The sequence below is a fragment of the Indicator indicator genome, chromosome 4, assembly GCF_027791375.1.
Source record: "Indicator indicator isolate 239-I01 chromosome 4, UM_Iind_1.1, whole genome shotgun sequence".
NCBI classification, from domain to species: Eukaryota; Metazoa; Chordata; class Aves; order Piciformes; family Indicatoridae; genus Indicator; species Indicator indicator.
The window spans coordinates 18,279,001-18,296,446 of record NC_072013.1 but is presented as its reverse complement, the minus strand read 5'-3'; the positions used below and the strand labels follow the sequence as shown (position 1 = coordinate 18,296,446).

The window sequence follows — 17,446 nt, the reverse complement described above, 5'->3', positions numbered from 1 at the left end:
GTAAGAATGGCAGTAGGAAATAGAAAAAAGACTGCCAAAAGGCAATACAAGATACATCATAACTGCGAATGAGGGGTGGAGCAGTGCTGAGTGTGATAAAAACTCAAACCAAAGATTCATACTAATTTTTAAAAAATTTAAATTAAAAAATTGATACTGCTATGCTTAACTACAGTACACAAATGTGTCTTCTCTTAATTGCAGGAGGCGTGGTTTAGAAGAATTTTCTATTATACTTGGATGCCTTTTGATAGTGTAAATAAACAAATGGTATTATTTTGCCTTTGTAGGAAGATGAAAAATTTCTCACAGACTTGTTTGCACAACTAACAGATGAAGCCACAGATGAGGAGAAAAGACAGGAATTGGTAAGAAATCTGTAAAATACCCATGACAGGGACAGTTGCTACAAAGTGTAATTGCATTATTTTTTTTTAATTACTAACTAGTAAATTATTGCTGCTTTTCAGGTAAATTTCCTGAAAGAGTTTTGTGCATTCTCTCAAACACTGCAACCACAAAACAGAGATGCATTTTTCAAAACCTTGTCAAATATGGGCATATTGCCAGCACTAGAAGTCATATTGGTAAGTCAGTTCAGTTTTATTTGTGATAAGAATTTTGTTGGTCTACAGAGTGGTTTTTTCAAAAGTAAGTATGCCAAACTTCAGTCACATAGTTTTATGAATATTTGCTTCTTTTGTCTTGTCTGAGCTTGAGATTCAGAACTCTTGAAATATTTTTGAGAAGCTTTGAAAGCAGCTACAATATGACATTGTAAGTGCCATGGCATTCTTAAATTTTTATTATGTTACTCACTTTACATGCTTACTGAGATATAAATATGTAAGAAAATAGGGAAATAGGTCAGAAGGCAGTAAAACCATAAAATTTATTTTGCCCAACAGTTGTCAAAGGTACAAAGGTTTAGAAAGCAGTTTTAGTAATAGGTATGATTTGCAAGTAGGAATTAAAAGCTAATGCTTTCTGGTTTTCATTCCATTTAAGGCTTTTCTTTTAAGAAAACATAAATAATTTTATTTGACTTTTCCAGGGTATGGATGATGCACAAGTACGAAGTGCAGCTACTGATATATTCTCCTATTTGGTTGAATACAACCCATCCATGGTACGAGAGTTTGTCATGCAGGAAGCACAGCAGAATGATGATGTAAGTAGAGAGTCCCCAGAAATGTCTGTATTGCTTTTTTGAAAGTACTGTTTTATATTTACAACTCTATCAGTGATGTGCGCTAGTTCTGAAGAAGTATGGAATATAGTCATGATGATTAAAGGATACTGAACTACCATGTTTTTGAAGTTCTGTTAGGTTAGATGAGTGTTTGCATCCTTACATAGCATTGTTCCTTTGTGTGTAAAGTGAAACATTTTGGTTAACGTTAGCTGTCATACAAGCAAAGCAAAATATTTTTGAATCATCACCTCCTTAAGATGCAAAATACAAATTTCAGTCTTGATCTTTGCATGTGGTTTTAATTTATGTAAGAAACCTCTGTTCAGTTTGCTATCATGCATATTGAAAGTGGAATTATGGTCTTAAGTGAACACTTTGACACAGTTTTGCATTTACTAGAGATCATCTATAGCAGATAACTAGTAGTAAGAAAGGTATTCAAAGTGGTATTCAGTTGATAAAAAACATTGTGCTGCCTTTTCCATAGAGGAGGTAGTTAATGTTTTTTTCTTCTATCGGCTAAAACCACACCAGAGGACAGGGCAGGGGCAACTGGGACAGGGAATGTCGCTGGTGGTTCCAGACATTTGAATCTGGTGACTGCCCTCTTCATGGTGGTAACCAAACAACTTTATTATAGAAATTCCTACATGTAAATGTTATTTTCTAATTTTATGGGTTATTCTTGTTTTCAGCAAATACATGTCGGGGTTATTTTTAGTTGAAAAGTTCAGTAGCATTGTAAAATTTACTGTTGTATGTTTATGTAAATAAAAACCTTCATGTGTATTCCAAAGGGAGACAAACTAAAACTTCCGTGCTCTGGAAATGTTTCCAAAAAACAGCTGAATTTTGAGACTGTTAAGTATCTGCCTCTGTGCTTTTTATCTTTTGGTGGTTCAGGTCAGACTAAATTCTAAATTGGATTGTTAATTTCAGAACTGTTTTTAGTTGCTTTGAAATATTCTTCATCACTGCTTGCCTTCTTACTGTTGAACCACTGACCAGAATGCGGCACTGGCATGTAAAGTTAATTTGTTTCTATTAAGTTTGGGGGATTTTGTTTGATGGTTGTTTATGTTTTGATAAGCATTGTTTTTAACCAGGCAGTAACATTTTCAGAAGATAATTTCAGATTTGGGGTAAGGCAGTAGCACTAGAATTAATTTTTGCCTTTTTTTTCCCCCCTGCCCTGATTTTAGGATATATTACTCATTAACCTCATTATAGAACACATGATTTGTGACACTGATCCAGAACTTGGAGGGGCAGTGCTACTCATGGGTTTGCTTCGTACTTTAGTTGATCCAGAAAATATGCTTGCTACTGCCAATGTAAGTAAATATGTTCAAATGAAACTGCCTTTGTTTTTTCTGAAGATTTAGTGATATGTTTTACACCTAATTTCTTTTTCATTCTTTAGAAAACAGAAAAGACAGAGTTCTTGGGTTTCTTCTATAAACATTGTATGCATGTTCTGACAGCTCCTTTATTGGCCAATACTACAGAGGACAAGCCTAGCAAAGGTAATCCCACTCTGGATTTTGGGCACATCAAGACTGGTAAATGTCCATGTTTAAAATAGAATGTCACAGCATCAAAGATGTTTTCAGTCTTAAAGTGAATCTGAGACTATGATACATAGTTAAAAGGTGGATTAATTATTTAGTCATTTGAAAAATTTATAACCTTCATTGAAGAGACATGATTGAAGAAGTGAACAGTACTTCCTGCAGATTTCCCTTCAGCAAAAAATAAAACATTTGTGTAAATTTTAGTAACTTGGAGACTGAGTGATATAAATTTGTAAATGTGTAAATGTTTTTTAAGGTCAGGCATTGCTAGAGATGATGCAGAATTGTCCATGAGAAGGTGTGTATCACAATACTGTGCTGAGGGTATTGGTTCTGCATCAGACTAATAAGGTGGAGATCGGTGATGAAGTAACTCTTCTTGCTAGCTAGCAAGCACTAGCAGCAGTGCTGTTTGTTTATTGATAGTATAATGCATCTAAAATGGATGTGAAAGGAGGTATGTAAATGATGAATAAATGTCCTCTAAGCTTTTTCATTTATTGTATAGATTTCCAGGCAATTAATTAAATCAATCTGTTTTATCTCAACTGGCTACCAGATAGATTAAAAATGAGATTTTTTTTTTCTTACTGTTTGAAATACTTGTGTTCTTTGATGGTCAACAATCTGGCTATGTGTTTAAAAAGGTAGCCTTACTTAAAAAAAAAATAGATCTAATGTATTGTGTATTAATTGTCTTCTTAGCAGCAGGATTTGAGTTATGTTTTGTGTATGCTGATATGCTTATGTCCTAGAAGATACAAGGTATTTTTTGCATATTACTTTTGTTAAAGAGCATGATAGATTGCATTTTTGGTACAGACTTAGTCAAGGCACTGCATATAGGGCAACACTTTGATATAGACATGTGGACGTCATAATGATATTTGGTAAAATATGCCTAATGGCTTATGTTAGTGATCTGTTCTTTCTGAACTTTCAAACACTGATTTAAGTCATAATTCTTTCTATAGCTTAAGAGGGTTTCCTGTCATATTTGTATAAACAGAAAATACTCAGTCCTTAACAAGCTGTTCAATTTCTATTTTAAAGACTAAACATACCCTGCAGCATGTTTCCTAAATTATGTGTGGGAATATACAAGAACTTTGAATTGTTTACCAGTTGGATATTTGAGGTTTGCCTCTAAATGCAGTATCTTAGATGTGTTCAATAATTTTGGTTTTGTTTTTATTATAGATGATTTTCAGACAGCTCAACTCTTGGCATTAATACTGGAATTGCTAACTTTCTGTGTAGAACATCATACTTATCACATAAAGAACTACATCATTAACAAAGATATCCTGCGACGAGTACTTGTTCTCATGGCCTCAAAGCATGCTTTCTTGGCATTGTGTAAGTTTGAAATCTGAAGAATAAATCAGTATTTTGTGAACGCAAAGTGTTACATATCTTCATTCTGCTGGAAGAAAACTGTTCACAGATCATGACAATTTGTGACTGAACACAGAAATCCTACTATTATACCCTGTTTCTCATGCCAGTGTATAGGTATTTCAGCTAGTATTAGTAAATAATTCTGCATTTATAAATGTCTCTTTTTTAAAAAGCCAAAGGATTTTTCTGAATCTCAGTTGTAGAGGTGAAATGGGAAGATGGTATGTCAGCAAAAAAGAGCCATTTGAACTTTTGATTACTTTTAGTAGAAATTCTCAGAAGTATTCGTTAAAGATAAGGTTATCTGATTGCATTGACCTGTACAGAACCTTAGTATGGTGCTCCTCAGACTCTGGTAGTTTCTTGACCATGCTCAGCACAGTAAGAGCAAAGCAGTGTGACTTAATTCCGGTAGGAAGTAAGAGCTTTTTAGATTTTTACTTTTTTTTGCCATGATTCTGTTGTGCACATAGAGTAAAACAAAACCTAAAGCTGACTGAGTAGGACCACACAGTAAGAAGTACTTTTGAAATTTGTAATTGAATCACCCGAGTTTGGTCTTAGAACCCTTGAATAATCTTCTTTCATAGACACCTAAGTTGCCAACCAAGAATGTGCTGCCTTATAGCAAGATGATAACTTTCTGTTTGTGCACAAACATTCACACACTTGTGTACACTTTGGAGCTTCAGAAAGAGCTTTAAATTGGAAGTACATGAAGTCTTTGCTTCACTGTGTGTGAAGAAAATGTCATTTACTAATTTTAAAATTAGATAGTTTGCACCCTAATCAAATAGGTCTTAATTAAACGTAATCAAACTTACATTTGAATAACAGGAATGATAAACAATTTTCCCAATTCTTCTACTGAGAAAATATTTTATTGTAAGAGATACTAAGGATTTGAAAAAAACCCTTTCTGTTAGTAGTAATATAGTTAGAGTAGTATTTTATTTCTTCAGTGAACAGAGGAGGTTTCACTTACACAGTCATGATGGAGGATTTCTTTATGATAAAATGAGATAAATAATTTTCAGCAGTGTAGTCAAGATTGTTGAGAAGCAGAGAATAGCTGAATGTCTCTACCTGGTTTTAATAATGTAATGCTGCATAAGAAGTGAGGTTGCAAATTGCCCTAAATAATGCTAAATAATTTATGGATTTTTTTTTTTCTTTTAAATTTAAAAATTCTTTTGACAACACTTGTGTTTCAGGTGCCCTTCGTTTCAAACGAAAGATAATTGGGCTAAAGGATGAATTCTACAACCGTTACATAATGAAAAGTTTTTTGTTTGAACCTGTGGTCAAAGCATTTCTAAATAATGGTTCCCGTTATAATCTGATGAACTCTGCCATAATTGAGATGTTTGAATTTATCAGAGTGGTGAGTGCTTTCATAAGCTGAAGATAATAGCTATATTGTTTAATCTTGTAGTTCAAGATGATTTTTCTTTTTGCTTGTACCCTAAATTATATTACCATAATGGGACTATATGATACTTCATTTACATTAACTTTTTTCTGTCACTGTTACATATTTGCATGTCTTTCTTGCATGTAAACAGTACTGTGACTTGAAAGCCAAATTCACATGGTAGTTTATTAACAGTACCCAGATTTGCAAAGGCAGCACTAATCAAGTTTCATTGTGCCGACTGGATGGGCCTGTTATGACAGAAATGTAATTTGAAACGGCTGCTACAGAAACATCAAATTTAGCTGTACTCTGTAATGTCTGTTCAACAGAATATGGGAACATCTGGAAGAGGTACCAGTCTTTATTTTATTGTATTAATGGAGTACTACAAAGTTCCTGTTCTGTCAGGAGTACCTTAAAATGTTAAGGCCAATTTGGCCATCAGCACAATACTGTTTCTTCACTGTTTCCATTCAGATTCTGACAAAATGCTATATAGGCTGTAAATGTGGTGAAAGTGAAGCCAAGCTAGCGTGCAAACAGTTGTGGAGTAAGTGGGTGAGGAAAAAGGCTTTGTCATCTCTTGAACTCTTCTGTGCTGATAATCTCTTTCCTCTTTTAGTTGAGACTCAAGGTAATTCAAGACTGAGATGACCTAATCATCATAAAGAGTTGATTTAAATATGGTTTTGAAGCTGTGAAAAAAAGTGACCCAAACTTCTGTGGTCTTAACAGTCCTCCATGAGACTGGCTGCTGATTTTATAGCTCAAGCATGGGGAAATTAATGATCTTTCATTTTTTTATCCTCCTTTTCACATTGACATCCGGGTTGTGTCTCCAGAATACTTCTTGGTATCTGTCCATAATTTTTGTCCTTTTTTTTTTTTTTGTCCGGATTTCTTTTAAAGAGGGATCTTTATTTTTTTTAAAGCATGCTGTTGTTGTTACTGATATATTACCATTCATAAGAGGTGACCTTTGAGCATGTAATCAAAAGGGAAGATAATCAGTGTATTAAGATTTTTATTGCTTTGCTCATCCTTAATAGATGGTAATTTAGGTGTTTATTCTGCAGTGTGTTCCAGGGACTGTGCAGTGCTAAGAAAGCCAAATAGGGCACAGGACAAATTTTTCTGCTGCAGTATGCAGACCTGTGCTAGTCTCAGCTGTCTTGAGTGGCTTTAGGCAGGCGCAATGCTGAACTGAAACAGCAAAACAGTTGGGAGGCTTTTGTGAAGAACCTTGGCCAGCACTGTAAGGCCACAAAGGAAAAAGTTGATATTAGTAATTTCCAATGAAAAATACTTTCCTTGTTCTCATCCTAAACAAATGCATTAAAATGTTTTGGTTGTGTTTTTTTTTTTTAATATAAGTAATTTATTTGCAGCAAGGAAAGAAACAATGCAAAGTCTGTATCTTGTACACACTTTTTAATTGATTACAACAGTTACTAGTCTACCAATATAAAAATATTTCTAAGTTACAGTGGAAAAGGCCTTTGAGAATTGGGTTTGGTATAATTTTGTGATGGGTTATTAGGTTCTGTTCATATGTTTTGAAGGAGATACTGCTAGAAAATTGCTCCTGCTGTGTTGTGCTTCGCTAATCAAGTATTTCAACCTCTAGCACTTGGACACATAATGCTCATTTTTGCTTAAACTAATTAATGTGATGCTTCCTGTGGAGTGCTTAAAAATAAAAAATAATTTCTATTACTTTTTATATTAATTAATTTGAAAATAAGTCAGCATATGTTTGTTCATTCTATAGGAAGATATAAAATCATTAACGGCTCATGTAATTGAAAACTACTGGAAGGCACTGGAAGATGTAGATTATGTGCAGACATTTAAAGGACTGAAACTACGATTTGAGCAACAAAGGGAAAGACAAGATAATCCAAAACTTGACAGGTAAAATGCACTAAATTATCTTAATTAATATTACTGCTTTAATTACATTTTGGGAATATTGGTGGATTGTTCTGTGATAGTGGGAAATGTAAATAATTCAGACTTTTACTTGTATGTCAGACACTGCTGATTTTACTTCATTAAAAGTGTGATTTCGAGATGTGTTACTTGAAACTCATGATCCACTTTCAGCTAGCATTATTGAACCACCAGTAATAATGCTAACTTGTCATATCCCAAACTTAGGAGCACTTATAATGAGGCTGGAAGCCTTTCAGGTACTGCAATAAACTTCAGAAGGTTCATTTGCTTAAATACCAGATTCCTATTATTTATTAAAAAGATCATTCAGTTGTGATTTACCATTCTGTGGATTTTTCCTTCAAAAATCCGTGTCATATTTTCTTTCAATTTAGTTGTGGAAATAGATACTGGATAAACTTTACCAAAATGACTGAGAAATAGACTATAAAAAGGAATTTTCATAGAATGATGTTTTATCAGTGATATATCAATCAGCTATAAACCTTGAATCAGTCATTTTTGCCAGAGTATGAGTTCCCTTCCTTCGTACACAGTTAGCTAAGATAAAAAGGTGTATAAAAATAGGAAATTTAGGACATTGTACTCCATTTATTTTTAGCAAATGTTAGTAATTTTGTGTGTGGTTTCATTGAAAAAAAAAAAAGGACTTCTTGTGGGGATAGGTGAGTTACTCTTAAGAATTGTTGGAAAGACTTACTCCTTTTCTCTTTTGAATTAGTTTGAAAACACATTGCAACCTTTATCCTAATGAGTCATATTAGAACATTTTGACATTTCAGAATTTATTTTATTCCTTGCCATAAAGTTTCTCAAACAATATTTATATTTAAGTCTAATACAGTTAAAATGAGAGTGTAACTGTACATTTGTTCTAAAGTGTTGAAGCTTTCAAGCATATATGCAGGATCTGTGGTTTTGAGTACTTAAGTTTTACAAGTGAGATGTTACTATTTTGGCTTGTGTCAGCTAAGCTTATCACTTAAACAGCTGTGAAATTCAAGCCTACAATTCCTACATTAATGCACCTGTTGGAAGGAACACCCAGACACTTTTTTCAGTGATTTGCATACAGTCTAGGAAGTAAAACATTAGACTTCTCTTGGCTTAAATTGAGCTAAGTGATTGTACATAGTTGTGCCACCTGAGTTTGTCCAAAATAAAATTATAGTTTCAAGAGGTTTGTAGCTCAACCAGCCCAGTGGCGGCACAAACCCTGTCACAGTCTGTGTCATTTCTTAAGTGAAAACCTAGAAGTCATAAAATGCAAAAATAGCAAGCATCTTCAGGAAGGAAGGAGGATTTAAATGCAGTGTAAAATAATGCACTAATCCCCATGAGAGTGTTGGTAATTTTATGGATTATTTTCCAATTTAGCATTCTGATTTAATACTTTGTAATTTCCTAATCTTTCCTTTCTGGCTTTTTCCTGAAGTCAGTAATGCAAAATGCTTTGCCAAAAACGATGAGCCTAGGTTGTGTTACTAACATTTGAGTCCAGTAACAAACATTAAATGAAAAATACTAAATTTTAGACTTGCATTGTGGCCAGTAAATTTTGACAAAGCAATACAGAAAATTTGTCAAATGAAAAGAGTGTTTTCCAGTCTCTTGTACTTCTCTTCCCCGTGTTCTTCAGTGTGCACATCACTGTCCCTCTCCTTCAAGGCCATTAACACTGCTTCTTTGAGGACAAAAAAAGAGGGTGAAATGAGACAGACCAACACTCTTAATAGATCAAATGAAGAGAAGTAGCACTTTGTATCCAGGGCTCTGAAGAATGGAAAATAGTGACAGTGACCAGAAATTGTCACATGGCAGGAGGAGTTAGCTGTCTTTTTAATGTATCTGTTTTAAAATAGATTCGTAATTTAGATTTTTGGGGTTATTGTTTGGTTTTGTTTTTCTTTAATACATTGGACCTCAAATACTGACAAGTTATAAAGTATTTTCTGGAGCAAAAAGTCTGGGGTTCCTAAACTTCTTGGTTCACAACTTCTTAACTTACCAGTCCAAACTTGTAAACCAAGCCTAAATACAGCACTTCAGTGACATTTAGTAAAATTACTTTTGCTAAAGCCATAGAATTTTGGAGAGGCAGAGTAGGCTGAATGTGCTGTTATCAGAGTTGTACTTTATTTGGTTCTTTAAGAAGAAAAATGATATTTGCATCAAAAATACAAAGACTGACATTGCAGAATGCTTTGCTGGTGTTTTTATTGTTCTGTACAATTTGTAAACTACCACTGTAAATGCCAAGTAGAAGTTTTATTTATTAATATGAGTTGGTTTCTGAATCAAAATGGTTCTGCAGCATGCGCTCCATTTTGAGAAACCATAGATACAGAAGGGATGCCAGAACCCTGGAGGATGAGGAGGAAATGTGGTTTAATACTGATGAAGACGATATGGAAGATGGAGAAGCAGTGGTGCCCCCTTCTGACAAAACTAAAAATGATGAAGATATTATGGATCCTATCAGTAAATTCATGGAAAGGAAAAAATGTAAGTAATGATAAGAAAAATGGTGTATGCATTCTTTATACATTCATTAACTTGTACAGTCATTAGTCCTACTGCAGTGAAGGACTTGCATGTATTTATTCTGAAGTTCTTCGATTTCAAAACTGTGACACCAAGTTGGTGGACCACCCCTTCACAACACCCCTTTTATTGTCTTTAAAAGTGAAATGATACAAATTACTATTTTTGGCTCCTTTAAAATATTTGAGTGGCAATCTTAGCTCATAATCAAGTTTTCCTGTGTTTTATTCAGTTTTAGAATTCCAAACTTTCTGTTTAAGTGTTCGGGTGATTGGTATAGAACAAAAGTGTTCATTCCTGGCCAATGACCACAGCTCATAGGTGGTATAGTAGTACCATATATATATATAAAAAAAAGTCCTATGCTGACTTACTTTACCAAGTTGTACATAAAGTATTAACTTTTTCTCCCACAAAGTGATTTGTAGTTCAAGGTTTTAATCAGTAATGCTGCTTTACTTTTGCCTTTTTATGTTTTTTTATGTTCATTTTTTTCTCTCCAGTAAAAGAGAGTGAAGAAAAGGAAGTTCTTCTGAAAACTAACCTTTCAGGTCGTCAGAGCCCAAGTTTCAAGCTTTCTTTTTCCAGTGGTACAAAATCTAACCTTACCAGCCAGTCATCTGCAAGTAATCTACCTGGATCCCCAGGGTCTCCTGGATCCCCAGGGTCCCCTGGTTCTCCAGGATCAGTTTCTAAAAGCACATCTCAGATGGCAGCTATTACAACTAAGGTAATTGTGAATGGACGTAGGTTGACTTCATTATTACAGGCTACTAATTTCCTTTAGCATCTCTCTCAACGTTGTGTGAATTCTTAATGGACTGTCTGGATAGGTGTACTTTTTGTCTGGCCTTTAGCGTTTTTAAGGGGATCTGACATGTATATAAAAAGAACAAAAATTCTTCTAATGCCCAAACTCTTATGATATGAAGCATACAACTAGCAGCTGTTTGACGTAGTCTTACTGTGAAATACAGGCAGCACGTTGCTTCAGATTGCACAGGGGTATTTGGCAGGTAGAACTGCAGAAATACTTTGGAAACATTGCCTAATTTTGCCAGACTTCATGATAGCCCAACACCCCCATTGTGAATTTCTACTGTTAACCATTTTTAATACTTTTCAGAGTTATATAACTGGCACATTAAAGAAATAAATTGGATTATGGAGGAGTGGTTGCTGTAAGCCAAAACATTAGAAATTTTTAATATCCCGGTGTGACTATTTTTACCTTCTGAAATAACATAGTTTTGGATTGGAACATACTGAAGTAGAAGAAAATGCATTTAAAAGACACAGTACAACTTGCATTGAATATCCAAACCCATCATTTTAAAATACATTTTAGTATGCTGTTGGAATTTTGGCAAAAAATATTTAAACCAAGTCAGGGAAATAGAGTAACAGGTGTTTGCTAAGCACTCAGGGGTGGCTAAAATAGTGTTGGTACAGCACAGTTTGGATAATAAGAATTACCTTCCGTAAAAAGTGTTTCCACTTCTGAAAGCTCAGGTATGTGTCTTAGTTCTCAGGTAGCCTCAGAATAACCCTGATTCATCCTTATTTTTTAAAGCTATCATACTGCTTGTTAACCGAACGTGTAAAGGCAAATGGGGGTTTAGGGTTTTGTGTTCTTGTTGTCAAACAAGGCTTAAGAGTTTGTGTTTGGATCACCTTCTGTTGAAAACACATGAATGAGAAGAGTTTGGCTGATGGGGGAACTAAAGGAACCTTCTTTAAATCCTTCTATGGAGGAAAGGGAGGAAGATTTATTTCATTTATGAGAAAAAAATGCATTAGTTAGTCAAGCTCTTTTAAAAAGGGAATGGAGCTGGTTGGAATTTAGTTCAGTATGCTGGAGGCTTGTTCTCTCCCAACTAGTGTAACTCCTTGAACCTGAAATGGAGTCTACATATGGAACATATTGGCTTCAAAATTTCAAGTTATGACAGCAAAAGAATAACATCCAGGTTACACTGAACACACAGTGCACTGTAAAGCCATTCATGGATTCAGGCATAAGATACCTTCTTTCACTGAAGTGCACTCTGTTTATACATATGCCACAGTCACAGACTAGAAACTGTGGAAACTGGGGTTTCCATTCTCTGTTCCTGTTATTTTATGTGTCATATACTCAGTGTTACGATTTATGTGACTATATAGAATGTCAGTTATTTATCAAGTTGATTGTGGTATACAGTTGGATGAAGTTTCCTTGTTTTGTATGTCTCTCATTAGACTCGTGAATAATACGGTGTTTGAGTAAAGTACCAGTAACTGCCCATTCTCTTGACATGCTGGTTAGGCTTCAGAAATTGCAGCCTGCTGGAGTTAGAGGAAGTCTTAGAAGTTCTTGCTGCTTCTTCTGGGTTCAGAGCTGCCTAATTTTAAAATTTGTGGTTCTTTGCAGTACAAGGCAGTTTTTACTATTACGAGATACGCTCTCATTTTCAACTGTCAAGTTGTTTACATTTTGAAAAAATCAAATGGAAGGATATAGTCTGTATTTGTTTCTGAAGTGCTTCTGGATTGTTTGTTGCTGCAGTCATCTGTGCCCATTAAAAAGATATTTACATCTTTACAGACAGAGCAGCAATGACGCTTAACAAAACTAGGTGAATTTTTGGATTTTCTTAAATTTCAACTGGAAATATTTTTACCCAGTTAGATAGGTAAAACTTTGTTTGCATTTATTAATATAAACATTTTTCAAACAATGTAATTCATACTGAGGGATTTATTTTTGTTCTGCTTCATTGTATTCAAAACTTCATGAATCAGTATGCTTATGGCAATAACCTGTGCAAAGGTAATTTTCCAATACATATGTGAAGTATTAATATGTAACATTTCCTTAATTACAGTAACCATGTCTGTCTTTGTAGGGAGGCCTAGTTGGACTTGTAGATTATCCTGATGATGATGAAGAGGATGATGAAGATGAAGATAAAGAGGAAACTTTACCTTTGTCAAAGAAAGCAAAGCTTGAGTCATCATAATGGCAACTGCTGAAAAACATTACCAGTTGGGGGAAGGATTTTTTTCCAAAAACCAAACAAACCCACAGCAAAGCAGCAATCTTTTGTGAATTACTGTGTGTGACACAGATCAACCTATACAAATGTATTTCTGCCAATCAAGTGCCAATTCAAAGGAGCAGAAGAAGAGGAAATATTTCATTTAGAGGAAAGACTTATGCCTTTGAGCTCTCCAGCTTGGACCACACATTGCCCTTTTCTCAGGGAAGGAAATGGAAAACAAAACAAACAAAAAACAAACAAACAAACAAAGCCAACAGGGCAGGAGTTTTGTTAGTGGAACTCTGGATTGGCTGGTCAGTTGCTACAATCAGAATATGCTTTCTTGGACCATGTATGAGACTTCTGAAGAAAAGGCAGGTTTTGCCATAATTCTTCACTAGTTAAGAATGCCAGCAGTTTCTTTGTATAAAAGAGACCTGCCTTTGAAATCGTACATTCTGAGCATTTTAGTCAAGCCACAACAGGTTTTAAAAACCTCTACGGGGGAGGGCCGAATATAAAGTTTCCTCTTTTTTTTTTTTTTTTTTAAATCTGTTCCCTTTGCCCTTTAAACTGCAGAATTTTTTTTTTTTGAGGTGGGGGATTTGTTTGTCCCTTCTTGATTAAAGATTGAGTGGAATTCTAGATGTGGTCACTTTTGTGTCATATTTTTTTTTTTTTTTGCTCCCCTGAGTGTATGCTTAGTTGTTGAGTATATATTTGGGACCATTAAAATTTTTTGATGTAATATAATCTCACTGTTGTGCTGGTACCTGTTTCACCCTGTGTAATTTTGTTCTGCATCATAGTTAATATGTTCAGGATTTTATTGAAGATGGTATAGTTTTTATTGGAAAAAAAAAATAATCTTTCCACAATGTGCATAAAAGCAATACTATTTTGTGACTAAATATTTTATATTAAATTTTACATCAGCAAATGTCAAGAAAAAATTCAGGGAAATAGGATGGAATTAAAAAAAATTAAACCTATAAATATGAAATTAGTATTCCAAAGAGACTTTGAAATTTCATAATTCACAGCAATGATGGTAGACTAACTCATCAAAATGCAAGATGGATGATTTAGGAATACCAACATATTGACTCATTTGACTTACAAAAATAAAAAAAAAATATAATGAAAGCTGAAGGAAAACTGCATTAGTGGTATTTTTTAAAACCTCCAATTCCCTTTGGAATACCGGTTTTAGTGAATCCAAGATGGTTGTAGAATAAACTCTTTACAACGATACCATCTTTTGAAATTTATTCTAATACTCAATTGAAAAAATTTGGGTTGAACTCAATGCGTTCTTTCCCCTTCTGGTAAAAATCTAAAATAATATTACTTATTAATTTAAAACTAAATGTTACATCTTGCTTCCTCACTGCTTTTACAGAAGATGGCTTTACTGCACAGCAGCGAAGCCTGTGAAGGAGAGTTTATCCAGTTCCTTTGCAAACAAGAGACCTTTTTGTACACATTTTTTAGACTTCATTTCTTTTTGAACATTGAAAGGATGAATGTTGCAACAATTGTGATGTTACATGTGAATGAATCACATACAAATAGAAATGAGAAAAGAAAACTGAGAGTGGGTCAGATGTGATCACACCCAAGTGTCTTTGTTTCTGCAAATTGTGCATTGCATGGCAGATTCCATGCTGACTACAAAAGTAAAAGTTTTTGTGCTTGTACTTGATTAATATATTTTAGTAATTTCAGATTTAAGTAAGAGTGCGGATTAGCAAAAAATAATTTGCCATCTTTAAACAAAAAGTTAATTTGAAATAACTTTCCAAGACTGGGGTTTCACAATGCGTTTGAAATATCTGTGAGAGGGCAGTTCTCAGCAATAAGTTTTACAGAGAGGGCCAGAGCTGAGCATTTGGTCTTTACAAGATTGGATGCAATCTTCCTGCTGCAGTGCAAGAGTCCCTGTGCTGTCTCAATGTCCTGTCTAAAACCTGATTTTTGGAACTTTGTTGTCAGAGTATGCACTGTGACAAGGAAATCTATAATTTTGCAGGCTTTCTTAATTAATCTGAATTTAAATCCTTCCCAATCTGTCAAATTTCCTTAAGCACAAAGCTTTAGAAATTTACTCCTGTAGCTATCTTCGTGGCTTTTGGGCTGTATCTCAGGAAGTCATTCTTTTGAGTGCATCAAAGGCAGAACATATATTGTTTGTGTTTTTCATGTTCCTTCATCTACTGAGTGTGTGATCTTGTGGTGTTTGATGCTGCAGTCTTCTGAACTTTCAAATACTTCCATAATACCTGTAGGGATCTTGGAACTTGGACTTTTAAGTACTTTGAAGTATTACATTTAACACAAGAAACATGATCCTTAAGTTACTAAGTTTGGTCGAAATAATAATGGAAGTAGGAATGTTTTTGAACTTTTTATATGGAGTTCTAAAGGACTGGTAAAATATGAAGCTACACATCATTTAATGCTGTCTAACTTGCAGATGGTTAGTTGTCTTCCCAGTTACTTAATGCCTATGGCCTGATAGGGCATGTCTACATTTAGATGATGTATTTTATGGAACCTGGAGTAGTCAAGAAGTAGGTGACTGTTGCCTAGTGACTTTCATTGTTTTTGTTCACGGAAATCTGAAATGCTTTTCAGGAGCTAAAAAGGAAATAGTGGGATTGTGAGAAGCAATCAATAGAAAAAATTACCAAAAAAAATGGCTACAAGTTGAGAGGTGGAAAAACTTGTTACAAAATGGCATTCTATTCTAGGTCTTTCTCTAGGCTGACATTTTGGGTTCTTTAAAATTACTAGTTTTAACACTGCTTGTCCACATCCCAAGAGAGCTGCATGTATTAAACAAGGCTTGATCATCTTAATTGCATTTTAACTGTATCCTTAAGTATGCTTTACAGGGTAAACCCTTAATTATTGTACAGGCAAGATAAAACATTATTGAATCATCAGTACAGGCCCATATATTCCTCCAGTTGCTGAGACTTAGTGCTGGTTACTCTGATGTACACTTCCACCTTTGAGCTTAGGTTTGCTAGGGATACCAGACAAAAGTATACGGACTTTGCTCCAAGTTCATCCAAGAAAGCACACTCTTACTCTAAGAAAAGCAATTCCAGGTAATCTGGAATGTTTGCAGATTTCTTCTACTGTTAGAGGGCAGCCACAGTGAGGTAACAGAGCATATCACCAAAAAACAGGCCTGTGTCATGAGGGCAGAAGGACCTGAAAGCTAGAGCATCCCTCTAAAATGCACCTGTTTATAATAGACCTACTTGGTAAACAAGATCAGACTGTTCATCTTTCTTAGCCCACCCAGGTGAGATGTCATGTTATCATGGAATTAAGTGTCAGGTCGGCCCAGTCCTTTTAACATGCCAAGGATGAAACTGTTCAGATAGGTTTGGGCAGTATTTTTAAATCTCTGCAATTAAAAAAAATGTGGTTAGTTAGATAACTCATAAGAGTTTCTTCTCATATTGCTGCTGTGACTCCCAAGAGGGAATGAGCTATTTTTTAACCCAGCACAAGTTACATTGGTTGCTTTGTTTAATTCTGGATCCCTGCACCTGCAGAATGGCCACAGAAGTTCAGCCTTGCCTTCATCAGCCTTTGTACAGCTGCAGAAGCATCCTGCTAGACTAGTACTGCAGTTTTCCGGCCTTGAGGGTATTGGGACCTGTTCCAGGTAAGTTCTTAAACTAGGAGATCAGATGGGTTACTGCTTGGACTCATCCACAGCATAAGTGTAAAACTGGGCAAGCATTCTAAGAAGAGAAGTTACCAGCAGCTGAAGGTTTTCAAGAGCTGTTCATGTGCATGTTCTGCACCTGTTCCTACTGTTTTCTGTCTTTGGAGTCCAGAAGAAATTGAGGTATATACAACCTACAGTTAGTCCAGAAAGGAGGCAGAGAACGTGGGCATGCTGCAGAGCAAAATTTCCTGTGGAGAAAGGTGAAGGCCTTCAACCACAGCAACAATTTAAAGTCTGGGTTTCATACAAGGGAGACATAACTTGATGTATTTTTGTCGGTGGATGGCTCTCTGATGAGCTGCCATCTTGATTTTAATACTGTGCTAGTTATGGTCGCAGTCATTGGAGCATGTTTTTTAAAGTGAAATTAATAAAATGTTCAAAGCTGAAACAAAACCCTCTGGATTGCTGGAGAAAAAAAGACAATTTAAAAAGGGAAGGGGGAGATGTAATCTTCTGTATTAATGGACTATGTAAAAATAATATATAAGCAAATGGGTGATAATTCTTAAAAGGTAGAATGCTGCTTGAAAAAAATTTAAATAGCTGCTGATTTACAGTGATTTCAGACTGATAGTGTTGTTC

At 34.9% G+C, this 17,446-nt stretch overlaps 1 protein-coding gene across 1 annotated transcript in view; it reads left to right on the top strand.

Annotated features, from left to right (window-relative positions):
- The window catches only part of PPP4R3A (protein phosphatase 4 regulatory subunit 3A), a 42,032-nt gene extending 28,401 nt beyond the window's left edge, over positions 1 to 13,631 (top strand). The window contains exons 5-15 of the mRNA XM_054380664.1: positions 291 to 368; positions 471 to 587; positions 1,055 to 1,171; positions 2,398 to 2,529; positions 2,619 to 2,721; positions 3,970 to 4,128; positions 5,385 to 5,554; positions 7,359 to 7,501; positions 9,858 to 10,048; positions 10,591 to 10,817; positions 12,976 to 13,631. Of these exons, the coding sequence (XP_054236639.1) occupies positions 291 to 368; positions 471 to 587; positions 1,055 to 1,171; positions 2,398 to 2,529; positions 2,619 to 2,721; positions 3,970 to 4,128; positions 5,385 to 5,554; positions 7,359 to 7,501; positions 9,858 to 10,048; positions 10,591 to 10,817; positions 12,976 to 13,089 (1,551 nt within the window). The 3' untranslated portion in view covers positions 13,090 to 13,631. The remainder of the gene's footprint in view (positions 1 to 290; positions 369 to 470; positions 588 to 1,054; positions 1,172 to 2,397; positions 2,530 to 2,618; positions 2,722 to 3,969; positions 4,129 to 5,384; positions 5,555 to 7,358; positions 7,502 to 9,857; positions 10,049 to 10,590; positions 10,818 to 12,975) is intronic.
- The last annotated feature ends 3,815 nt before the right edge of the window (positions 13,632 to 17,446 follow it).